Raw genomic sequence first — 26,763 nt, 5'->3', positions numbered from 1 at the left:
AAATAAAGAAGCATATTATGCTTCTCTATTTTAAATGGTATGTCCAAAGATCATTTTTAGCAGAGGGAGTCATAGCATCTTTCCTATTAATTCCATCATTGCCTCCTTTATTTTTATTTTTTATATTTTCACCAAGAAAGTTTCTGTAAATCAAGGTTTGGCACTATGAGAACAGGATGTTGAGGGGGTGTAGTCTTGCCTTACTCTCTTCATTCCATCCCTTGACAGCTTTCTCTCCAGTTACAGGCAGGTTGTAGAAAGATATTTCATCCTAAGGTGCAAATTATGTTTTTTCACTTTCTCTTAAAAGCAGAAACAATCCTAGTTTGCTAGGTAAGCATGAACAGTAGTACTGATAGTTCAAAGGAAACATCAAACAAAGAAGACCTGGAATCCCCATACATACTTGGAGAAGAAACATGAAAGGGAATTGAAACCTGAAAGGTAGAGGTTCATTCTCATCCTGCAAAAAGGCTACTTTCGCATTCTGATTAAGACAACATCACAAAATTCTGTGTTGTAGGAAACTGCAGGGATACTTGATCAACTGTCCTAAGCTTTTTTTTTTTAAGGAAAAAGTAAGCAGAACAACATTTCCCTCTTGATGATAGTATTAAAATTGTTTCTAAGCATGCTTACTTGAAACAAAATTTCACTGTGTTCATGTTCTAGAGCTTTATATGGATGCCCTTTAGCAAATGTTGGTCAACACTCAAAAGGGGGTTTCATAAAACTGACATCTTTGTGCCAGCAGCCCAGTTCAGGTATGTGTTTATAGCTCATTATAGCACCAACCTGTACAGAAATACCACAGGTCTGGGCAAGTGAACGGAATTCTTTTGTGGCTTGCAGTTCAACAGGCTGTTAACTAAATCCCATTTTTCAAGTCACCTGCATTACAGCATTGTTTTCAAATTAGGAAATGGAAGATCGTATTTATGTTCAGAGTTGTATTGATTGGATTGGTAGAAATCAGTTATATAGGGCAAAATAAGTCTTGTGCAATTAACAATAAATTGATCACCAGATAAAATAGCAATTTTTGAAATGTTTGGGAAAGTCTATGAAAGAGGAATGAGATATAAGGAAACTATAGCACATTTTTAATATTTAGACTTCTTTGCAATTTAAACATAGGATGATTGCTTCTAGAACTCTTAGGATCTACTCTAATTCCTTGGCAAAGATCAAGGGTATAAATAGAGTACACAATTCCATAAGACTGTAAGTCGGTACATAGATGTTACAACTTATGAGGCTTCCACTTTTATAGATCACAGATAACATGGAATTATCTGTCATGGAATGAAACTGAGATTTCATATAAATGGCAAAGCACTGGAAGTTTGAGGAAATTGATATATAAAAGTGAAATACAAATAATTTGATTCAATCTAACAAGTTATTTGTCAAATATTGTCCAACAGTGAGGACTGAGATTTGCTTGCAATGAGATTGCAAATAAGATATAGGGCCTGACAAAACGTATTAATGTGATGATTTATTTTATTTTATTTTTGCTTTAAGTATCAATCTTTTCCAATGCAACTTGCTTATGACTATGTCATTCCTTCTTGTTTAGAATATAGTTCTGTGTAGTTATATAGTTAAAAGGTAAAAACAGCTTTTTCTTTTCCATTGTAAATCCAACAAATTGGAGTTTCAATAAGCAGCCAGCAGAAGAAAATCTTTCTTGCTTTCCCCAGTAAAACTTTTTCTGATCATTCCCAGTTATTCACATTTAATGCAGAAGGGAGGTAAATACTATGCCACAAAAGCAGGAAGCAGTCAGTCAGTCTCTCTGTCTATCTATCCATCCACCTCAACCAAAATGGAATATGATTTAGCTGGCAATAAAGGACGCAGTGGCTCAGTGGGTTAGGACGCTGAGCTTGTCGATCAGAAGGTCGGCAGTTTGGCGGGTCGAATCCCAAGTGCCGCGTAACAGAGTGAGCGCCTGTTACTCGTCCCAGCTTCTGCCAACCTAGCAGTTCGAAAGCACGTAAAAATGCAAGTAGAAAAATAGGGACCACTCCGGTGGGAAGGTAACGGCGTTCCGTGCACCTTTGGCGTCTAGTCATGCCAGCCACATGACCACGGAGATGTCCTCGGACAAGCGCTGGCTCTTCGGCTTTGAAACGGAGATGAGCACCGGCCCCTAGAGTCGGAAACGACTAGCACGCATGTGCGGGGGAACCTTTACCTTTTACCTTAAAGGTTTAACAACCTTTATTGCAACAAATTTGATCTTCAATGCAAAATAAAGCAAGCAGAGAACACCATTGTTTCAGGTTATCTTCCTAAAGCAGGGTGTCAAACTCCCGGCCCACGGTCCAGTTGCATCATGCAGAGGCCACGCCCACCCCACTTCCGGCAATGCAAAAAAAGTCATGATACGTTGCGACACATCACGTGACGCAAGTTTGACACCCGTGACCTAAAGCTTTGGCCAATTATTTGACTACTGATGAATTATCACATAAACAAATCTGAAAAAGTAGAAGGTTCCAGGTTTGACGGATTTGAGCCTGGCTCCCACTTTCAGTAGATCTGCAAGTTGCGAGCTTAGGAGAAGTAGACACGGACATAATTTGGGTAAGCAGAGGAAAAGCCAGACCTTACACCAGGGGTGTCAAACTCACAACATCACATGACGTGTCGTGACTTTTTTCCATTGCTGGCAATGGGGTGGGCACGGTTTCACTATGATGCATCAGGCCCGCAGGCCGGCAGTTTGACACCCCTGCCTTACACCATCTAGCCATCGGCATCCTGGGAACATAACCTTCTAGCATAGGAGGACATACTTTCAAATCTTATGCATATTTACTCAGAAGTAAATATGTAAAATTACAGCTTTCAAGGAAGAAACACTAAATCAGTGTTTTTTCCAAATTTGGCAACTTCAATTTCTAGAATTCTGAGATTGCCTCTAAGGCTTACCTTTATTTTACACAAGAGTGCTGTATCACTAGTTTTAAATTCTATTAGAAACTATGAATATTTCATAAATCTCCTTAAGCTGTAATTTTCAGAGTTTGTTACTTTACAAATTCACTTTATTCTCTAAACATCTTAAGTCGAACAGAAAATTTACCTTTTATTTCATTTACAACAGGAAAATAAAACCTTAATGTTAAATTTTGGGTGCATTTTGGAGCGGCGTATGAGAGCAAATCTTAAAAAGAGCAAAGCATAAAAAGTTAAGTTTACCTTTGAACACGTTGAGGCTTAAAACTAACATACAAACATATGCATACACTTTAATCAATCAATAGTATAAAGCAGCCATCCAAAGGAATTCATTCAGATGATAAGCACTGATTTCATTTAGGAGGTTTCTGAAACCAAATGGTAAAAACTATTGATTAAGTCATAAAGAGACTACACTGATTTAATTACTTGCATGTATGTATTTATACTAATTTGACTGCTGTCTACTTGCCAGAATGTGATAAATGAACTAAAGAAAAGCCAAACTGCATCCATTCAGTCCAAAACTTTTACTTTAAAGTTAGCCAAACAGAAAATGGAAAACAGAGAAGAAACAGAATTGGAAATGTCCTTTTGGCAACATATAGTAGAAGCCAGAATAAGCAACTAAAAGTGTAGTCTGTGATTATTAGACTGCTGGGTTAGGACAGGGGAGTTACAAGTTCAAGTCTTTACTTTGCCACGGAGCTTACTGGGTGATCCTGGGACTGTCAATGTCTCTCAGAATCTACTAATCTATTTTACAAGTATGTAGTTGTGGCAGCAAACTGTAAGATGGAGTATTATGCAAATCTTTAAGAAGAATATATATTTCATGAATGAAGAGATAAAATCTTAGAATAGAAAAAAAAATCTTCCAATCCCTGGTCTTCTCACTCGCTACTGCATCTTTATGCAGGCCCTCTAAATGGAAAGCACTGCAATTTAGATGACAAATTCTTGGCAATTTCTGTAAACTCTTTTAAGGATCTAAACTGAGTCCTTGGTCTACCTAAATAGATCACTGAATAGTTCATGGAAGGAATATGTTTAAAGGATCTCCTGCTTGACCTGAATCTTGCTTGAGCAAGATTTGGTATGTACCTACAGTCTTAATACCCTTTCATCCTTCTTACCTATTATCTTCCCACCATATCCATTGTGATTTAGTCCATAGCTTCTGGCTGCTTCCATAGATTTTTATTTATTTATTTTATTATATTTATATACCGCCCTTTCCCGAAGGACTCAGGGTGGTTTACAGGGTGATTAAAACAAAAAATACAAAAGTTAAAAACAGTTAAAAAAATTATATCCATCCCTGAACAAATAAAACCCGTTAAAATTAAAATTAAAATTCTCAGCCTGTGCCAAAGAGCTCGAAGAGCCAGGTCTTCAGGTCCCGGCGGAATGAACGGAGGTCGGGGGCAGTCCTAAGCTCCACTGGCAGCTGGTTCCAAAGGGCAGGCGCACCCACTGAGAAGGCCCTATCCCTGGGTGTTGTCCGCCGGCAATCTCTTACCGGCGGTACCCTGAGAAGACCCTCCCTGTGGGAGCGCACTGGACGAAGGGAGCTTGATGCCGGCAGCAAGTGTTCCCTCAGATAACCCGGACCCAAGCCATTTAGGGCTTTATAGGTCATCACCAGCACCTTGAATCTCACCTGGAGGGCAACCGGGAGCCAATGCAGCTCGCGGAGTAGAGGTGTTACATGGGAGTATCGGGAAACCCCCAACACAACTCGCGCGGCCGCATTCTGCACCAGCTGAAGCCTCTGAGTGGTCCTCAAGGGCAGCCCCATGTAGAGAGCATTGCAGTAGTCTAAACGGGAGGTCACGAGCGCATGAGTGACTGTGCGTAGGGCATCTCGGTCCAGATAGGGTCGCAACTGGCGCACCAGGCGAACCTGGGCAAAAGCCCCCCTGGTCACAGCTCCTATATGGTCTTCAAAATTGAGTCGTGAATCCAGGAGGACGCCCAAGTTGCGAGCCCTATCAACGGGGGGTAACACCTCACCCCCCATCGTTAGAGGTGGAATAGTCTGGTTAGCCCGAGATGCCAATATGCACAACCACTCAGTCTTGGCAGGATTGAGACAAAGCCTGTTTCTCCCCATCCAGACCTGGACCGCCTCCAGGCAACGGGACATCACGGCGAGGGCATCGCTGGGTTGGTTCGGGGTGGAAAGAAAAAGTTGGGTATCATCAACGTACTGATGATACCCCACCCCAAAACCACGAATGATCTCACCCAGCGGCTTCATATAGATGTTGAACAGGAGGGGCGAGAGAACCGACCCCTGAGGAACTCCACAAACAAGAGGCCTCGGGGCGGATCTCTGCCCTCCCGTCCACACCGACTGCGAACGGCCCAGGAGATAAGAGGGGAACCACCGTAAAACGGTGCCTCCCACTCCCAACCCCCTGAGACGCCGCAGTAGGATACCATGGTCGATGGTATCAAAAGCCGCTGAGAGCTCTAATAGGACCAGGACAGAGGAACAACCCCTGTCCCGAGCCCGCCAGAGATCATTCACCAGCGCGACCAATGCTGTCTCCGTGCTGTATCCGGGCCTGAAACCCGATTGGTACAGGTCCAGATAATCAGTTTCCTCCAGGAACAGAGGAAGCTGATGCACCACCACACTCTCAACAACCTTCGCCCAAAAGCGAAGGTTGGAGACTGGACGATAGTTATTTAAAACAGCCGGGTCCAGGACAGGCTTTTTGAGGAGGGGTTTCACCACCGCCTCCTTCAAGGCGGCAGGAAAGACACCCTCCTTCAAAGAAGCAGTTATTACTGCCTGGAACCAGCCTCCTGTCTCCTCCCGGGCCGCATAAACCAGCCAGGAGGGGCACGGATCCAACAAACAGGTGGTGGTGCTCAGCCTCCCCATGATCCTGTCCACATCATCAGGGGAAACAGGATCGAACTCAGTCCAGATAACATGCTCAAGACTGTCCGATTCCTCCACGTCAGACTCTGCCCAGTCAGAGTCCAGACCGGCCCGGATCTGAGCGATTTTGTCCACCAGATGACTAAACTCCTCGGCTCGTCCCTGCAAGGGATCCTCCCTCACCTCCTACCTGTGAAACTTTAGTGTCCAAGAGTCGCCATTTCAACCATTTCTATATGTCTTGCTCTCATCCCACCCCCAATCCCAGACTCCCACTTAACTTCCTTCATCTGCCAAGTAAGGATATTGGCCAAGTCCAATAACCTGAGACTTTTTTCTCCAAAACCATGAGGTCTTTCTGTCAAACATCATTTGTCTTCTTCTGCTTCTTCTATGTGACATTTTCACATGAAACCAGAGAATATGCAACTGTTGATCAGGACTTTGAACTCAATGCCTGCACACCTCTCATTTTCTGAACCTATAGGGTCCCCCTCCCATTTTAGTATGCTTTGAAATTCACGCACTTTAGGTTGCACATCTGATATATAGGAATGATATAAATCAAATCCCACAAAGCTATGAATGGTATATGTAATGGTAAAATGCATTATAAATACAGTGAATATAATGAAGTTAGGCTGTCTTATGTATCTAATGACTTGAACGATTCACAAGAAAATCAAAACTCCAAGATAAACATATATTAAATATTATAAATTCTCTATAGATACACATGGTGCAGAAAAAGAATCCCCTGGCTTTTGTAGGAGATGTACAACTGAAAGGTTTCCAATATCCTGCCTATATCTCTGCAACATTCATTATAAAGACATTTTCCTCAATGTCTGACAACCTAATAAAGAATTAATGGCATTTTAAAGTTTCTGGCATAAATAACTCTTTTTTCAATAATCAACAATGAGAACAAGCTTTCCATTCACTGGAGGAAGTCAGAAGGGAGAAAAAGTTACAATCCTCAGCAATTTATTTTATGAACATAGAATTGTGGCCTTGAAGGCGTTGTCACTCTGAAGGTCACGAGATAAAACTCTTAACTCTGCAAAAGAATTCAAAATAATGAAAAGAACCTAAAAGCATAGAATTAACTCCAACACATGAACAGCACTCTCCGAAACACCACCCACTACAAATAAACCACCTGCTCTATACAGATTGCAAAAATCTTTCAAACGTCCCCTTGACACTGTATTATATATATAGTCCCTTTCTAAAAGTAAAGCAGCCATGCCATTTATATTTCACATTGCTCCAAGGCTACCTTAACATTTGAGTGGCACTTCCACTATTTGAAGGAGTTTTCTGCACATGTGCTGTACCAAAATCTCTTCAATCTATAGAAAAAGCTGGTTGAAGTTGGAAGATATTATGAAGCACCTCTCTGTGGTACATCATGTTATCTTTTTACCCCAGTAAGGTGCACATCCCCTTCAGGCTATAAGTACCTCGCCAAAGTGAAAAAGCAACCACTCATAAGTCTACTGCAAGATAGGAGACTGCCATGTCTCAGCCTGATCAAGCTTCACATATTCATTCTATGGTGCCATTCTCATTTCTGGGACTCCCAAATGACATCATCTTCCTTCACTTTCAGCCTTGGCTGCAAGGCTTGACTGGTGATAGCTGACTTTGTCATGTTACATCAAATATTTCTACTGAGCAAACTTTTAGGAACCAGATAGAGGATATTTCACATCTAGACCCCCTCATCTATAAGTGTTCTGAATTCTAATATTCAGGGCTTTTTTTCTCATAGAACGCCCAGAACGGAGTTCCAGCACCTTTTTGGATGGAACCTTGTAGGGTAGGCAAAGTGGGTTGTATGACATGCGTGAGTTCCGGCACCTTTTTCTTTTACAAAAAAAGCACTGCTAATATTTATCCCCTGATCACAGTTCAGAACAGAGACATCTGGACTATTCCAGACCTTCTATATTATTCTTATACCATATTACAGCTTAGGGATCCCCATAGGCTTCTCATTTGAATCAGAGCCCAGTTTAAACTAGTGGTGCTTGTGTTTAGAGCCCTCTGGTCACAACCTTGCTGGTATCTGCCAGTTCTTATTTCTCGTACAATCTTATTTGCTCTTACATTCTTTTGAGTAGGACTCCATGATATATTATCCAGGATTTAAAAAAGACCCTGGAATCAGCTACGCCGCCCCCCTTCGCTTGAATTTTGTGAAAGTATAGTGGCCTTTACAAGGAATTGAAATACCTCATTTTGATAAGTTAGTTTTGGTTAGTAGAGAGTCTAGTTATACCAGCTTACCCTCATTAATTTTGACAAGTCCTATATTCATACCCATTTTATTTTATTTTAATTATGGATGTATACCTGCTTGGTTGTATTGCAGGGTGATGTTTTAAATATGCATGCTTCTTAAACATGCACACTTGCTGTGTTTAGCTTGTTTTCGTTTTAATAATTGCCTGTTAATCTCTGAACTAATTTTCTTGGATGAAATTTTGTAACCGCTGTGCTTTTTTTTTTTACTTGTACTGATCATTGGTAAATATTCATATTTCAGCAATATTATAAATAAATAATAGTACAGGTAGTCCTCGACATATGACCACAACTGACCCCAAAATTTCTGTTGCTAAGTGACACATTTGTTAAGTGAATTTTGCCCCTTTTTATGACCTTTCTTGCTACAGTTATTAAGTGAATTACTGCAGTTGTTAAGTTAGTAACACGATTATTAAGTGAATCTGGCTTCCGCATTGACTTTGCTTGTCAAACCGCAACCATCATAAATATGAACCAGTTGTCAGGCATACAAATTTTGATCACATGACCATGGGGATGCTGCCACAGTCATAAATGTAAAAAATGGTCATAAGTCACTTTTTTCAATGCCATTGCAACTTCAAATGGTCCCTAAATGAACTGTTGTATGTTGAGGATTACCTGCAGTAATGTCTTTTCCATATTGCCCATATCAGTATGAATGTTGTATTACACAAATTTGGTTGTTAATAAGAATATCCTACTGTTCTCTTGGCATGTTTCACAATGCAATTAAGATCCTTTTCTACTGACAAGTTTAATGTAACATGAGCCCTACTTTCCTGTTCTGAAAAATACAGAAGCATTCATTGTTCTCTGACAAAAATAGAAAATTTATGAGCAAGTCTGAAAAGAAAAACACTTGGAACAGCCATCATAATTTAACACCACTGATAGTTGCTATCACAAAGGCAGACTTTAAAAGTAGGTTACCTAATTTAATCAGATATTCATTTAAAAATAATTGTTAGAATCACAGAGTAAGAAGGGCGCTTTAGATGTTAGACATGGGGAAAAACCTCAATTTATTTGGACCACAAAGGGTAAGGGGTGAGAATGATGATGTTTCTTCTCTTCCAATCCTCTCCATTTTCCCTGCAGAGTTGCCTTGAGGGGATCATTCTCTAGACCAGAGGTGTCAAACTCGCAACGTCACGTGACGTGTTGCAACGTATCGTGACTTTTTTGCCATTGCCAGCAATGGGGTGGGTGCGATTTCGCTATAATGCATCCGGCCCATGGGCCGGCAGTTTCACACCCCTGCTCTAGACATCTGCTTCACTTTACTTACAGAAGAGTAAAACCAAGAAAAGTTTTTCATTGAAAAAACTGCTGCTGCAAATCGTACTCCCTGAGTAAGGTGTGTGTGTGTGTGTGCACGTGCACACATGCACACGGGCATGAGGGGGGAAGGAAGGAAGGAAGGATACTTGTATATTTTAAGGGTATCACTTAGCATGAAGGAGATTTTATTGTAAGATATCAGATAGTCATAGTCATAGGTCCAATTCCACAGTCAACACACTTTCTCCTGTGGTCCTATACATAGCACGGAAGAAGTCAACAAACTAGTTCAGATGCAAAACATTGAACAAAAAACATCTAGAACCCCACCTGACCCGAGTGTACTATAGTGGTTAAGATGTCAAACTAAGAAGTAGGGAGACCTCAGTTCAAATCTACCCTCATGCATGGACACTCAGGGAGATTTGGGGCCAACTATCTCGGCCTAAGGTCCCTCCCAGAGCTGTTGTTATGAGGAACATTAGGAAGAGAAAGAGATAGAGAGAAAGATAATATTATGGACATATCTTTGGGCTCCTGAGGAAAAGATGGATTACACATATGGTAAATAAGTAATAAAAAAGGAAAAAGAAAAAGAGAAAAGAAAAGGGCCATCTCCTTCATCCACAGAATTTTGAATGCATTTCTTTTAAAAGCCATAACAACCATAATTTCTCACTGCAACTCTTTGAAACCATGTAAAAGGTATAAAAACCAAGCAAAATGTCTGAGGAAACTATGAGTGTCTTTTTTCCTTGCAGGAAAAGGGGGTTGGGGGAATGTGGCTGTTTTTCTTTTTTGATTTATATTCTGTTACCACAGCAAAACAGATCTCATCCTGCCTCACTTTTGAGGAAAGTTAGAATCACAGGATGAGAACCGGGTGCTGATAGGTAAACAAAGACAAAACATGGAGCACATTACAAATTCCTCATTTTATGTCCAGGGAGGAAATGATAACTCTGGAAAAATCAATCCTGATTAGAGACATGAACAATGAGGTTGGCAAGGAAAATGCAGATAAAATGGAATTCACAAGACAGATGAGTGAAATGTACAATTTAGAGTCACATCAAAATACTAAGAGATTAACAACTTCCAGATTGACAATTATAATTCAGTGAAACCCTCTTTTTCAGACTTTCTGAATTTTTGCATATCTGTAAATATTATCAAAATGAAACAAAGGTTATCAGAGCTTACTCTAAACCTCTACAGATATAGAAAGTGAATTTGACGGAACAAATAATACCAAACATTTATCTTTGTTACATTCATTATGTAATGTGTCAATGTGAAAAAACATTGTGTGTCCTTAGAGTCTGTAACTGACTGTACCACCTTTGGCTGCAATAATTGCAAATGATGCTTCCTTCTAATTAGTGATCAAGTTTCTCACATTGCTATGTAAGAACCTTAGTGTACTCCTCCATGACAAATTGATTTCCCTCAGCAATATTTGGGTTTTTCTAGTAGAAATGATAGCAAACCCCAAATAGGATGATGACCTTGTACAGTGGTTTCATGTAAATAAAATGAAGGAGGGGAGGCAGAACAGAACCCTTAAGCATCCTATCTAAAACAATCAACTGGCCCCAGAGAAAGGAGGAGAACCATTGTAAAACAGGGCTCCCAATCCCCAACCCACACAACTGGCTAGCCACATTTGATGATATAGAACAGGCATGTCAAACTCGTGACATCATCTGATGTCGCACGACATATCGTGACTTTTTCCCCATTGCTGGCAATGGGGAGGGCGCAGTTTCGTTGTGATGTATCCGGCCCGCAGACCGGCAGTTTAAACATGCCTGATAAAGAAAGTGAATAAAAGATTAAGGAACAGAAGAATGGATGCCCCCATTACCTTCCCAGCTCTGCCACACGTCATCTAAAACTATAACTAGAGTTGTCTCAGTACTAAATCCCAGTCTGAAACCTGACTGAAATGGGTCTAGGACCAGGTAATACATTTCCTGCAGGGTTCTCCTCAGCTGCTCATACACCACTTTTCCAACAACCTTCCCAAAAAGGGAAGGTAGGATACTAGTCAATAGTTATTGAAGACTGTTGGGTTGGAAGATGGACTCTTGACGAGGGGGTGCACTATTGTCTCTTTCAAGACGCTGCCAACACAGTATGGACCCAACTGTGGGTCACCTCCTCGGCCACTTTCATAACCCAGGAAGGACCCAAATTCAGAAACAAGTGGCTGAACTGAAAGCACAGTATATAAGTCTAAGTGCTATTGCTACTATCTTCCGAATTTCATTTTCCCCCAGTGCTCTTTTGTGGTGAAATCATACCAAGATGAGAGAGGCCATTCCTGGATAGTATTCTGGAGTCTTTGTGACTTCTTAGATAATTTTAGAAAACATTTTTGGACTGTCAGCAACACAACAGCCCTTCTTAGGAAGATTCACTATTTTTTCAAATCATCTCCTTTCCAAGACTTTGTCTCTAATTTTGGATTGGTGCAGTCCCAGAGCTTTTGAAATAGTTCTCCCAGACTCATGGGCATTAATTATTATATTTACAAGCTTTACATTTTTTAAAGTAAGCCTTGATCTACCTCTATAATTGATGTGGCAAGAACTACTGTGTGACAAACGAAGGCAGAAATTTACATAAGGTGGGAGTGCCCCAAACCAACTTTTGTTGTTTAATGAAGTGTTGATATAATTGGCTTTTCTGCTCTTGTAATTGAATCGGCTGAAGCAAGAAAACTAATTTCTTTTTCATACTACTATATCATGCATTGGATGACTTTGTTTAAAACATAAGAAACAGTAGCGTTATTTATTAACTGCCTATTAATAAGACTTAAATGAAGCTCTTTTGCAAAGATATAAAAAATTTCAGAATATCCAAAAAATTTACTACTTCTCAGACCTGTACAGTACACCATATTTTTTCAAGCAAAATTCTGAAAATTCAAAAATATTACTTAGAATATTTTACAATGATTATTACTGCTGTTTTTTTCTCTCTCAAATGTTGAAGTTTCTACCTATTATAATAGATGTCAATGTTTCCCCCACCCCACCCCCAATCCCTCTCTCTGATAAAATCCTGGGACCAGTGCAAAAGCAGCACCAAAACCAATAATCAATTACTACAAAACGGGCTAAAAGCAGGATCCAATGCTTTTTTTAAAAAAGAAATTCTTAATTGCCAATAGACTACAAAGGCAATGGAAATAAATTTCTATGCCTTGGGGCATGGCATTTCATATATGGGACACTGCACAGAGACATCTCAGCTTTATGCCTGCCTGACTAGCTTTATTAGGTCAGGGATGCAAATCGACCTCAAATAATTATCAGACCACATGGGAAATAACATGGAGAAGAAAAGGGTCTTTTCAGATGCAAAGCCTTTTAAACTAAGATTCAGAACTACACTTTGAAGTGATCATCAGAAGAAGTAAGTTTTAATATGTAAAAAAATGAAATTCAGTTTTAATATGACAACAATGCCTAGTTCATGCCAGCAATCAAAATATTGCATTTTATATCAGATGCCTTTCAGGATAGCTTCCTATAAACCACATGAAGACCCTCCAACCAGATAACTAGAGAACGAATGACTGGAACACTGGGGGAAAGTGCACCTCACAATTTCTCCATTTCTTAAAAGTCTAGCAGTAATGCTACCTCATGTTAAGGTAAAGGTAAAGGTTCCCCCGCACATGCGTGCTAGCCGTTTCCGACTCTAGGGGTCGGTGCTCATCTCCGTTACAAAGCCGAAGAGCCAGCGCTTGTCCGAGGACGTCTCCGTGGTCATGTGGCCGGCATGACTAGACACCAAAGGTGCACGGAACGCTGTTACCTTCCCACCGTAGTGGTCCCTATTTTTCTACTTGCATTTTTACGTGCTTTCAAACTGCTAGGTGGGCAGAAGCTGGGACGAGTAACAGGCGCTCAATCTGCTACGCGTTAGACAACCACAATTTTAAGAGTGAAACTTCATCTAACAGAGGTGGCACATCTGAAGCCAAGTCATCTCACCCATCTACTAGAGGCATTTTCATCTTGTCAGGATTACCTTTCACTGTCCTTTGCTCTATGCAGTCTGTCATAGCTGTCAGTGAGCAATGTGATAAGGCTGTGAATGCTTCAAAACTAATTTCAGGCACAACCTTAAAAAAGATTGTTTTCATATTTGCACAGAAGACTAAAAAAAGGCTAGATGTTTTAATGATAGCAGAGTTGCTAAGCTTGTGCTAGGTCCAAAGCACCTCCTCAGAATCTCTGAAATGTCCACAGCCTTGTAGTTTAATATTTTTATTCGTTTTCCAAAATTAGATGAAAACAAGAGATCAAACTGGATAGCATTAGCATCGTCTGCAATCCAAATCTACCAATGACTTCACCCAACACTTTCACCCAGAAGATAAAATGACTATCCTGTTCCTAATGAAGATGTTTTCAGACAAAGCCTTCCTAAATTATTTAGGATTGCAATGAGTTATCAGTATAGTTGATATTACACCAGTATATCCAACTGGACCTCAAAAAGGCACTGCCAACATCTCATCACAAGATTCTGGAGAACCTTTATGAAGTGTTAGGGCACATGAGACTTTGCAAAAAAGTCTATTCTATTATGTTCCGGACCAGAATAGATTAATGACTCCTGAGTCATATTTGAATCCTGTGTAAAATTGCAAGTAACAGCAATAAGCCAAGTCCTGTCTCCCACTACAAGACACAGTTTCAATTAGAAGGGTTCCACCAGAAGTTGCCTTAAATGCAACAATGACATACAAGTAACAGCATTCTTACTATTCTAGCAAGAGTGGGCACATATGATGCAATACCTCGCCAAAGCACAGTGGCTGGCATGCTACAACACAAATCTGAGATAATAGTAAGAACTTGCAAGGACAAGTTTCCTGGCAGGGAAAACAGAATCAGGCAGTTGCTTCCTTGCCAGAGACAGGATGTGAGCTTGTCACTACTACTGCGTGCCTTACGCTGCTATCATTGTAGAAGCCAGGGATAAGGAAGCTGCTACTGTATTCTCAGGGTTTCTGTGCAATTGTAATGTTCAGTGGTGATTCCACTGAAGAAAATAAGATTTCTATGAAGAGAACAGAAAATACATGGAATAATTCATTTCCAAAATTATTCATTTAGAGATCTTATAAAGATAGGGAAGGAGGAACTGTGTTGTGTGTCCTACTGAAAAGGCAGAATAAGCAAGGCATTTATAGGCAAATATAAGCAGAACCCAAGCAAATATTCCCCCTTAACTCTTAAAGTTGTTCTGTTCATTTATATTCATAAATATAAAGGCATTCACCTGCATGGCTTACACGTGGACTTTCTTAATTATACAATTCAAATTCTTTATATTGATTCGAAGGAAATAAAAACCTTATTTATAAATAGCATATCGTTCAATCCTGTGTGTCTGTTTAGGATGGCATACAATAGTATAAGATCAATGTGGATCACCATAATTTCTACCAGATAGAAACATGGAGTCTTCAGTCACAGTAGAATACCACAGTAGGATCTGTACTACCATGTACTATGAAGAATTGGTTTGCAACACAACAATGATTTTCAAACCTGAGTTTGAAGAGAATCTGCAGATCGGGATTAGGCAGGAACCTAATTAAGATATTAAGTAGACCTATTAAGTGCTAACCTATGTTTTAAAAGTTACCAAGAAAAGGGAAAATCTGCAACAGGCAAGAGAGGAAATACACTATTAAGGCAAAATTCTGAATTGCAAATCATGATTTCTAAGAGACATCTCAACGAGAAAATGTTTGTGGCGGCGAAGAAAAGTGAAGAATCTTTGCAACGGATACCTTGTGACTTCATGCTGCAGGAGGGCAACGCTGGGCACATAAAACATGACCCCAAAGAAAAGCAAAGATTCGCTGGCAAACTTGTCCAGCTGCTTTTTCAAAGGTTTCTCCAGTTCCACCCATCGCACTTGCTGGCTCTTGTTGTGAAACCAAAGGCCAAAATAGTGTGTCTAGAGAGAAAAAAAAGTTTAAAAACAAACAAAAAAGTTATTATTTGGTCACATTTACAAACAATAAAAGTTTCTCTCTTTTTTTTCCCTTTTCCCTTATATTTCCACCCGAACATGCTTTCTAACTGTTACTATGCAAATTGGAGAATGAATTCACAGGTCTTTCTGGACCTGTGATGGTGTTCCATAGGCCATTTGACCTTTGCAAGGGATTCAGTACATCTGGGATCTTAAAATAAGCTCTTGAAAATTACTTTATTTTATTTATTTATTCAATCTCTATAGCAACCCATCTCAAGCAAGTGACTCTGGCCTGTGAACAACTATAAAACAAATTAAAAACATTTACAACACAATACACACTAAATATATATGTAGCAGCAAGGAAAAATGTCATTATAGATGTGAATATAGGAATTATTGTAATTATAGGAATTATATAGGAATTATGGAACTGATGCAGCTGAAATCTCCTAACCCAGAAGTCACCCCAAATATCTTTTAATCAGGGCCAAGATGATCATGTAATCCCTTTGGAGGTGGGTACCCACAACCTACCTGCCTCACTTAGGACAGGAAACCTTTTCCTGGTAGCTGGAGGCTGGGCAACATGCAAGACCATGAGGACAAAGACAATTTGACAAGGAAAACATTTTGAAATACTTCATCATCCAAGCATCCCAAAGGTTTATTTTAAGATATTCAAACCATAGTTTTGTATATTTAAATAAACATTTATGTAAACACTTCAGCTCCTAAATAGCCATTTAAATGTCAATCTTCAGCAGTAAAATACAGAATGACTAGCTTCAATCCTTGGCATTGCCAATTAAAACGTTCAGGCAACAAATAATGGGGGAGACCTGTAGCTGTAATCTTGGACAGCCATTACCAGTCATTGGGCTCATAAACAGGTTAACAATATTTCTCAGCTCCACTCTCCCTCCCTTAATTACTGAAATCTTCCAATGGTATATGACTATTCTGATTTGGGAGAAAGACTTTTATTTTGAAGAACCACTAGCTCTTTGGAAGGAATTCAGAGGTATTCCAGTGTCTGAAGGTCATGTTTATTTTTTATTTATTTTATCTATATCCTACCTTTCTTATTTTTACAAATAACATATCCAACTTGTGCCTCCCTTCTCCTATCTTCATGTTACCTGTTTTCATATTGCCACTCTCTGATTTAATCTGGAACAACAATCATGTTTAAAAAGAGGTTAAAGAAAAACAGGATTTTGAGGACCCTCAGAAAATGATTAAAATTTCAATTCCTTGGCTGAAAAGGTCTCACTTTAGGATTTAAAGAAAAATTCATTATAAAATAATTGGTGGAACTCATAATTTTTGCTAGATATAAAATATAACAGAAATCTGATATAATCTAAATATTCTTAGACCTTTTTTAATTTAAATCTTCTGGAGTTGCATTTCCTTCTCAGCATCAAATGGCACAGATGTCAGTAAAAATATGGTTCCAAAATTGTTTGTGGGAAAAAGTGAAAACAAGCACAGCAATAAATGTTATTACATCTATCAACCAAAATCCAAGCTTCCTGTATCAGCTGTGATAAAAGGCTGCCAATTATCCAAAATGACATGTGGTTAAAACTTAGATCAGTTGGAAGAAAACTAGAGCTGTAGAGTAATTCAGAACAGCTTTTAAACAGCAGCAGGTTTTGATAGCATTTTTAAAAAATGTACTACAATGCAGTAACACAAAAAACCTCAGAAGAGATTCCAGAAGCAAACTAACAAAAACAAAATGTATCATCTGAAGCTTGTCCACCATTCCAAGAAAAAACGAATGACTATAAATTCTTGGTGCCTGGCAAGCAATTGTGGCTGTAAAGAAAGCTGCTCCTTGTGTACCTTCAAACATTTTTGTGATGACTACACCAAGTTGTGGAGGATTTGGCCTGGAATGGAATGCAGGAATGGCACATAGTTCATTCTGTATCTTTAACCCATATCTTTAACCTATATCTTAACTGGGGAAGTGAATAATAGGTCACAACTAAAAGAACATAGAGATAAAATGAGTTCCAGGGCCTGCATGCCAGCTATTTTATCATGCTTTTAGTTATCATTCCTAGCTTATTATATATAATTCTGATTATTCCTTTGGCCTTGCTCATTTTTAAAAAACAAAAACCAGAATTATACACAGCAACAATGTTGACCAAATATTAACTGGATTAGCAATAAGTCCATGACTTGAACTTAAATGATGTCAAAGCCCTACCCTTCCAAAAGCAGTACATGCAGCAATCAAACGTCCGTCTACACTGCCTACAAGAATATACAAAGTGAAAGACAGAAAGAAAAGGCCCTCGTTGTCTTTATTTTTCCCATAATGTTTATTTCCATTATCTTCTTAATGAAAAAAATTAAATAACTGAAGTCTCATTCATTATACTGTGGCATCATCTGTAAAGAGAACAGGGCCTCATACAGGGTTATTGTTCAGCAAAGAAGAAAATTCTTTAGTATCACAGTACTGCCGATGGTGTACAGCCTCCAAACCAACTTATTAGAAACATGTCATGGTTAAAACACAAGATCAAAACATTCTCCTGTATTCTTAGTGTCAGGACCCACCCCAATTCACATCTTAGGAAAACAAAAACTCTTGGAGACAGTTCTAGTCCAAAAGGAATTTTTACTAGGACATGTTTGGTTGTGGAAATGCAAGATGGGACCTGGTATTGTTTTACAGATTGAGACTTTACAAGGAGTTCCCAGTTCAATCCCCCCTTCTCTCACCCCCATTTGGTCAGCCCCCCATCATTTACTTTGTGTCATCCCTTTCGTGGGAAAAGGGAAACTTCGAATCTTTACGGTTATTGCCTTCTTCCTTTACAGATTCAAATGGAGACACAAGCCAGATGCCTCCTTCCCTAACCCTCCCCTTTGTTCCCCCAGTTCAAAAGGTTCCCTTGGTCTTTGAAATAACCTAAGGCAGGCTGAATCCACATTCGCTCCTCCTTCCTCGGGAGATGGCAGAATCCAGGAGGGGGAGGATGATGTTTTAAACATACATTTATGAATGTGATATAAATGGATTCTGACACTTAGCTGTTTCATACCACTGAAACCTTTTGGCCCAACTCTGTGGAAAAGCTGGCTTGAGGTGGGAAAGGCATTTGCTGGTGTCTATAACAATTGCCGCTGCATGATTTTGTTTTCTCAATGTGTACATGAACATCCACATTTTGGAGTGAGATGAATTTGTAGCCTGTATGCTGCTCTTTCTCTTTGTCATTAAGTGGGTGAGACTGAACAATGGACCTCTGCTTGGACTCAATCGTGAGCTGGATTAGGAGCAATAAAATGAACGTGGATTTTCAAGAGGCAAGCTGCGTAAGGCTGATCATCCTTTGTCCAGCAATCTTGTGTTTCATTTATTATGGGTGTAGATGAACATACATTCAAATAGTAGGATTTTAACTTGAAGACACTCCTAACTCTAGCCTGGGCACTAGAACCTCAGGCAATCTCAGTGCCCCAAAGTTATTTTTAAAGTAAGTTTTCATTCATTCACCCTTTGTAACTGTTCCTAGCCATGAAATCAATTTCTCATACCTGTCTAGTAGTACTAATACATGGCTATTGGAGGTCAAAACATTGAACAGAATCACTATAGAATTAACTGGTAGAAGCAGCCTTATTCATGTCAATTCTGTACTTCATGGATTGCGTATGTTCTAATTCATATTAGAACTATAAGCCTTAAATAATTAGGATTCAGAAATTTGAAGGTGTCTCTCTCCTCACACCAAAGCATCTTTTGGTATTAGAAGAACTACTCTATCAAAAGATGAAGGGAGGTATTTTGGCAGTAGCGGTCTCTTTGATAAATGCACTACCTCCCCTAAGAAGATACACTCAGCACCTATATAATCATTTATCTGGCAGCAATTTTAGCCATTTTCATTTTCCTAAGCATTTTCATTTGAAAAATAAATTAGCATTTACTACTTATACCAGAAGCATTATACTGTTATGATATTTTAGTATTTTACAATAGCAATAACTGATTATTAACCTTTGCTCCTCATTGCTTTGGAAAGTTGGATGCAGGTGTTACAAAAAATTAAGAATGCATATCTACAATGTATAGAATGTAGTCCATGTCTGCTGGAAAAAAAGAATTAGTATACGTACAAGTTTTATAGATAACACAGACTTAAAACTGGTCATTTTATGATAGCTCTAGGTTACCACAGCCACCAAACAGGTCCTTTATAAAGTCCATAAAGCACCCTCGGCCATTATAAATAGTCGTCACAGACACAAACACACATGTTGCAGCATCTGTGATCATGTGACTGTGATTCACAAAACTTTTGTTGGTTTCAGCAAAAATCCTCTTTCAAATGAATGCTTTCCCTTAACAACCACACTATTCACTTAATGACCACTGTGAAAAAGACTAAAAAATTACTTCAGGTCACGTGGTGCCTCAGCTTATGCCCATAAGGACTTACAACCAGTTTTCTAGTCCCAATTATAATTATAAAACAAGGACTACCTATAAGATATACTTTATGTTTTCATTTTAGATAATGACTGAAAAAAATGCTTACTCTCTTGGGGTATAATTTACACTATTCCCCAGAGAGCACCAAATTTCATTCATATAAACATTTGCACCCAATAGAAAGCTTCCAGGCTAACTGAGAAATCCTTTAAAGCAAGTGCAGACCATGTCTGTTCTGTTCTGTTCTGTCTTATCCTGTCCTGTCAAAGGCACTTTTGCAACTTCTATGGAGCTCCAGAAGGATAAAGCACACTTTGAGGTAGGGCTGCCCCCTATTGATGCTATTGGAACAAGCTCTTGCTTAAAATAAACAGCTGAGGGCAGCAGGGGTGGGTTGAAAATACTGACATAATGACATTACCAGAGAGCAGAACTATGGTTTTCATACTGTTGTTTCTCCTTTTATGTTTATTTTTGAAATAAAGTCACTCGCAATATTCATGTACCCTTTTTAAAAACTAGGTGGGCAATTATACCACTGTTATTCATCAGTTTGTCACTAAATTTCAAATGCTGATTTACAGGTCTGTGGCTGAAGAGGCACCATTCTTCCCTTAAGAGCAGGGGTGTCAAACTGCCAGCCCACAGGCTGGATGCGTCATGGTGAAACCGCACTCACCCCACTGCCGGCAATGGAAAAAAAGTCACGACACATAGCGACACATCACGTGACGTTGCGAATTTGACACCCTGCTTAAGGGGAAACAGTTATTGTGCTTTAGATTCTTGTGGCAATAAAATCTGACTTGTAATAGCATTGAATTGAGATTCATGTTGAAACTTCAGTATATTTCAGGGAGAAACATACACTAGAGTGGACTGCATACTGCTAGAATCAGCTTTACATCTCATGGATTGTTTAATGAAAGAGAAGAAAAATGGAGTTTAAGACACTTCTTCCAGCAAAGCTGATATATATATTTCATATGTACAGCCACCCCCATTTATAAAAGTGGTCTGATGTCATGTGTGAATGTGGTTGTATTGTTATCCACTCCAAGTGTAAAGCAGTCTTTTGCTTATAGTAAAAAAAGAAAAGAAAAGATGTTCCCTTTCATATTAGAGTTTCATCCTGACAGGAAATAACACTGAATCACAATCCAAACTGTATGTAATAGACTGCCCTCATGTTTGGGTAAGCAAGAAACATTTGCCAAAGTTCCATTCGGTGATAAGATCGGACCGATTCCAAGAATAACATGATTCTAATGAACAGATTCCAAATAACAAACTGCCTGAGCTAAAAATATACCGAGCAGCAAGTTACAGATGGTCTTCTCCTGGGTTATCCTCACCTCTGGTAATTCCAACCTCTGAGCCACAGCCTCCAAGCATTCTTGCCCAGTGCTCTCCACAGACAACGTGCACTCAATCACGCTGTTGTCCAACAGTCGAATCCGGGTCATGAAACAGTTCTTGCTCCGGACATTATAGCGTCGAGTCCTTCGCAATTTCAGCCCAAAAGGCATGTCTGCTTGGCTAAAGCAGCTATCCCTCTCCTTCTCACACCTTGGATCTTCTTAGTAAGGAAGGTTTGAATGCTGTTCCTCTATTTCCAGCAATTCTCCTCCAGGTTTGCAAAAGGTTGCCCATGCCAAAGGTGGATACTCCAGCAATATCCTGAAAAACAGCAATGCAATGTGTGGTTAATTGTCATGGAGTTGGCTGGGAAAGGATTTTTCCCTTGGGGCAGTAACAGCTGTTGGCTTTCAAATATACTTCAGACCATTGGCCAAACCCACAAATTTTCTTTGAAGAAACACTGTATGGGTACATGTTCTCTTTGAACTCCCTGTCTACTACTAATTATTTCCTTCTTCAGTTCTGGACTAGAGAAAAGAAGCATACCACTAAGGCAGAAGGACAGAAATTGGAAACAGGATTATAAAGACTACCAGACTATCTGTATCAATGGCGATTTGCAAACAGAATTCCATTTTGGGGATGCAAATATTTTCGTAACCTGGCTCAATGCTCCGTGGCCTTTTGGGAGGTTAACTCAAGTTAATACACTGTAAATAGATAACATGATACCAAAAGTATCCTTAACCATAATTAGCCCAGGTGCACATCTATAATAACTTTAAATTATTATTAATGCTGATAAAAGAAGGAATTAACTGTAAAGCGTTGTTCAGGAGGTCTCCTTGGGAACATTTAGTTGTGGAAAGTCAAACAGTTTTATCAAACAGAAATTATGATAATTCCTTAAAATAATTTAGAGTTATAACACAATCATTAAGAGTAGGATGAGGCTGAAATCAATTAAAATGGTATGTGGATGTAAGGGAATGAGTTTTTATAGATATTTTATAGATTTGTTTTTTATTCTGATTATTTGGGCTGGTTGATGTTTTGATTGTTTTGTGAGCTGTCCAAGGTTGTTGTTACAATATGTGTGGCTATGTTAAGTCTTTTTAAATCAATCCATCAATCAAATAACACAGGGTTAGCACAGTTCAGCCCCAAGCAATCTCATTTGCTATTGAAATAAATGTTGCTATGTAGGCAAATCATGGGGAAATCAAGAAGGAGCTGCTCTTGTAAGTTTCCTAATCCAAATAATACCTTCAAAGTAGTTTCACTGGTGGAAAACAAAAGCCTGGTAAATTATTTTTTAAAAAATCTGCACCCTCAAAAACTAAACAAAATTAAAGACAATTGTAAGACCAGTAAGTTATGATTCTAATCCAACATGTTTTTACATTAGTATAAGACCTTCTTCTGAGGAATACATTTAGGTTTCCAATAGTAGTAGGCATTCTAGTTCCTCCAGTTGGACTATACTGTTGTCAAAGGTTCTGGTATTTTTAAAGCCCTAGGATCAGACCAGTAGCTAAGAAAATAAGAAAAAACACATTTTCCCTCTTTTATTATTAACAAATGAATATTAGTTATTCATTCTTTTCTCAGTTTGAACCCTACAGACATTCAACTACTGTAGATATCTGAACACGTTTTCAGTTCCTTCTCCCTTCTGTTTGCCCCTTTGTCTTGTTCCCCTAATGTCAAAGTCCTGATATCAGGAATGAAAAGCTACTGATCTATAGAATGATTTTTTTTACACACAAAAAACAAGCAATTGGATAGAATCCTAGTGACAACTAGCCAATCAAGCAACAAGGTTAGGGAATTCTTGGATTTAATCCATACAACTAAAGCCATCAGCTTGGAGAAGACTACAGGAAAAAAAACCAATCCATTCTGTAATAACACAAGAGCTATGAAATGAAAAAGTAGGAAGAACTACCCTTCAAAGTAGTTTCACGGATGGAAAACAAAAGCCTGGTTAAGTTATTTTTTTTAAAAAAATCTGCACCCTCAAAAACTAAACAAAATTAAAGACAATTGTAAGACCAGTAAGTTATGGTTCTAATCCAACACGTTTTTACCCCACATTACTATAAAACCTTCTTCTGAGGAAACACATTTAGGTTTCCAATGGTAGGCATTCTTGTCTCTCCAGTTGGACTATACTGTTGTCAAAGGTTCCAATATTTTTAAAGCCCTAACATCAGACCAGTAGCTAAGAAAATAAGAAAAACACATTCTTTTCTCTTTTGTTATCAAAACGGTTGTTTTTCCAATTTATAGGAAAGAAATGAGTGTTCTACATTTTCCCCACAGTTGGGAGCTACAGCAGAGAGGAACCTAATTTTATTAGATGGAGACATCCAACTGATAGAAAATGGAGTCTCACGTACATTCATGTGGAGGCCTAAAGGGACATGCGCTCAGATTAGCTTGAATGAGACTATGTCTCTTTTTGTGATCAAGTCTCAAGTTCTACATGGACGACCGTCCAAATATTCAATATTAGAAATTTAGCTCCTCTAGAGATCTCCACCTGATTATGTGAAATGGAAGGACAGAACCATGAGCACTGCCCATTCTTTTCTCAGTTTGAACCCTACAGACATTCAACTACTGTAAATATCTGAACACGTTTTCTGTTCCTTCTCCCTTCTGCTTGCCCCTTTGTCTTGTTCCCCTAATGTCAAAGTCCTGATATCAGGAAAGAAAAGCTACAGATCTATAGAATGATTTTTTTACATACAAAAAACAAACAATTGGATAGAATTGTAGTAACAACTAGCCAATCAAGCAACAAGGTTAGGGAATTCTTGGATTTAATCCATACAACTAAAGGCATCAGTTTGAAGAAGGCTACAGTAAAAAAAACCCAATCCATTCTGTAGAGCTAGAAATGAAAAAGTAGGAAGAATGGAAGGAAACTAGACATGGGTAGGATTGGGTCACATCTAAGTTTTGCTTTTGCAAATTGAACATCAAAACTACTTGGCAATGTTATTTTCCTTATTGTTTTACTTAAATAGATTTCCTTTCATCAGAACAGGCACTCCCTTAGACTCATTTCATTCAGAATAGTGCGCTATGAATAAAAATATATATTCTTTTATATTTCATGGCTTGCTGAAACAAGAAGACAATTGGACAAAAAAACTTGCATATAAAAATTATGGGGACAAATTATGGATCAATGTTATTCAGGTATAATTTAAGGGGCTAGTTATGATCCATAAAAGCCTTACACGACATATACCCTAGTTATTTGAAGGACTTCTTATCTCTTGTGGTATCAGCCAAGCCATTATGATCTAACAGGGTTGGTAAATTCCTGTTTCCTTCAATCCAATAGTGTCATTATCAGATTGCAGAAGCATGTCTCCTCTGTCATGGTAGATGACCTCAAGGATAATAAAGTTACCATTAAGAACTGGGTGGCCCCCACCCTGATAAAGCCCTGGCTCTTTTCCCAGGCTTTAAGCAAAGAAGTTGGGAGTCCCTTGAAAGGTATATGTTAGTTGCTGATGGCCAGATTTGCCATATTGTTGTTTTTTGATTAGGATTGTATGTTGTTATTTGTTTTTATTCCAGGAGCCACACAGATGTGGTGTCCAAATCAAATCATCATCAATAATGGACCATTAAATCATTAGGTGCTCTTGCCACTCTAGCATGACCATTTCCTAGGCAGCATCTCTTCCCCTAACCACCCAAGGTCATCCACAGATTTCATTATAAATTTGAAGCACAATTTGGGGGGACGTGAATGTGGAATCAGAACTAGGATGTTAAAAGTTTCACTACTGTCATGCCTAGTCCCTAGAGTCCAAAGCAATTTGCTGAGTATTGAGATGCTTTCTTGAATGCCATTTGGGCAAAAAGACAAAAATTAAACAGTACGAATAAACTGAAATAAATTAGGATTTTTCTATACATAATTATTCCAGAAAATACATAATTGTTCCAGAAAAACATCTACTTCTGCTTCATTGACTATGCTAAAGCCTTTGATTGTGTGGATCATAACAAACTGTGGCAAGTTCTTAAAGAGATGGGAGTACCAGACCATCTTATTTGTCTCTTGAGAAACCTATATGCGGGTCAAGAAGCAACAGTGAGAACTGGACACGGAACCACTGATTGGTTCAAAATTGGGAAAGGAGTCCGGCAAGGCTGTATACTGTCGCCCTGCCTATTTAACTTATATGCAGAGCACATCATGAGAAAGGCAGGGCTAGATGAATCAAAAGTTGGAATTAAGATTGCCGGAAGAAATATCAACAACCTAAGATACGCAGATGATACCACTCTAATGGCAGAAAGTGAAGAAGAACTAAAGAGCCTCTTGTTGCGGGTGAAGAAGGAGAGTGCAAAACTTGGGTTGAAACTTAACATTAAGAAAACCAAGATCATGGCATCTGGCCCTCTCAATTCTTGGCAAATAGATGGGGAAGAAATGGAGGTAGTGACAGATTTTGTTTTCCTGGGCTCCAAGATCACTGCAGATGGGGACTGTAGCCAAGAAATTAAAAGACGCTTGCTCCTGGGGAGGAAAGCCATGGCAAATCTAGACAGCACACTAAAAAGCAGAGACATCACCCTGTCAACAAAAGTGCGTATAGTCAAGGCTATGGTCTTCCCAGTTGCAATGTATGGCAGTGAAAGTTGGACCATAAGAAAGGCTGAGCGCCAAAGAATTGAGGCCTTTGAACTTTGGTGCTGGAGAAGACTCCTGCGAGTCCCTTGGACTGCAAGGCGATCAAACCGGTCAGTCCTAGAGGAGATCAATCCTGACTGCTCTTTAGAAGGCCAGATCCTGAAGCTAAAACTCAAATACTTTGGCCACCTAATGAGAAGGAAGGACTCACTGGAGAAGAGCCTAATGCTGGGAAAGATCGAGGGCAATAGAAGAAGGGGACGACAGAGAATGAGGTGGCTGGATGGAGTCACTGAAGCAGTAGGCGTGAGCTTAAATGGACTCCAGAAGATGGTAGAAGACAGGAAGGCCTGGAGGAATGTTGTCCATAGGGTCGCGATGGGTCGGACACGACTTCGCAGCTAACAACAACAATTATTATTGAAGTAGCCGAAGGACCGCTCGGGACGACAGGCTAGTAACAACAGGTTTATTAAGAGCAAGGCAACATAGAATAACTTGTCCGGCTTTTATAGCCGGCAGCTGGTCGCGAGGACCAATCAGAAGTGTTTATTTTGGCGCCGTGTCAGACAGGGACCAATCAGCGTCGTCTTTATCTGACAGCTCCGGCTTCCGCGTGGTCGGGTGTTTTGACAGCCGCGAGCTGTCAGTGGTTGCGCCTGCGCTGTGCGGTGGACGCTTTGACAGCTCAGGCTTCCTCACAGTCCGGAGTTTGACAGCCGCGAGCTGTCAATGGTGGCGCCTGCGCTGTGCGGGGAACTTTGACAGCTGTCAAAGTTCCCGCGTGTT

The 26,763-nt window shown here is 39.4% G+C and overlaps 1 protein-coding gene across 1 annotated transcript in view; it reads right to left on the bottom strand.

The window, feature by feature from the left end:
• Positions 1–26,763, bottom strand: part of PTPN14 (protein tyrosine phosphatase non-receptor type 14) — a 129,573-nt gene that overhangs the window by 61,611 nt on the left and 41,199 nt on the right. The window contains exons 2-3 of the mRNA XM_081327077.1: positions 21,305–21,629; positions 15,294–15,463 (exon numbers count right to left, since the gene is read on the bottom strand). Of these exons, the coding sequence (XP_081183203.1) occupies positions 15,294–15,463; positions 21,305–21,478 (344 nt within the window). The 5' untranslated portion in view covers positions 21,479–21,629. The remainder of the gene's footprint in view (positions 1–15,293; positions 15,464–21,304; positions 21,630–26,763) is intronic.

The sequence above is a fragment of the Vipera berus genome (genome assembly GCF_964194415.1).
Source record: "Vipera berus genome assembly, chromosome: 1".
Taxonomy (NCBI): Eukaryota; Metazoa; Chordata; class Lepidosauria; order Squamata; family Viperidae; genus Vipera; species Vipera berus.
Note: the sequence above shows the minus strand (reverse complement) of the source record. Positions and strands in the feature narration are given on the sequence as shown.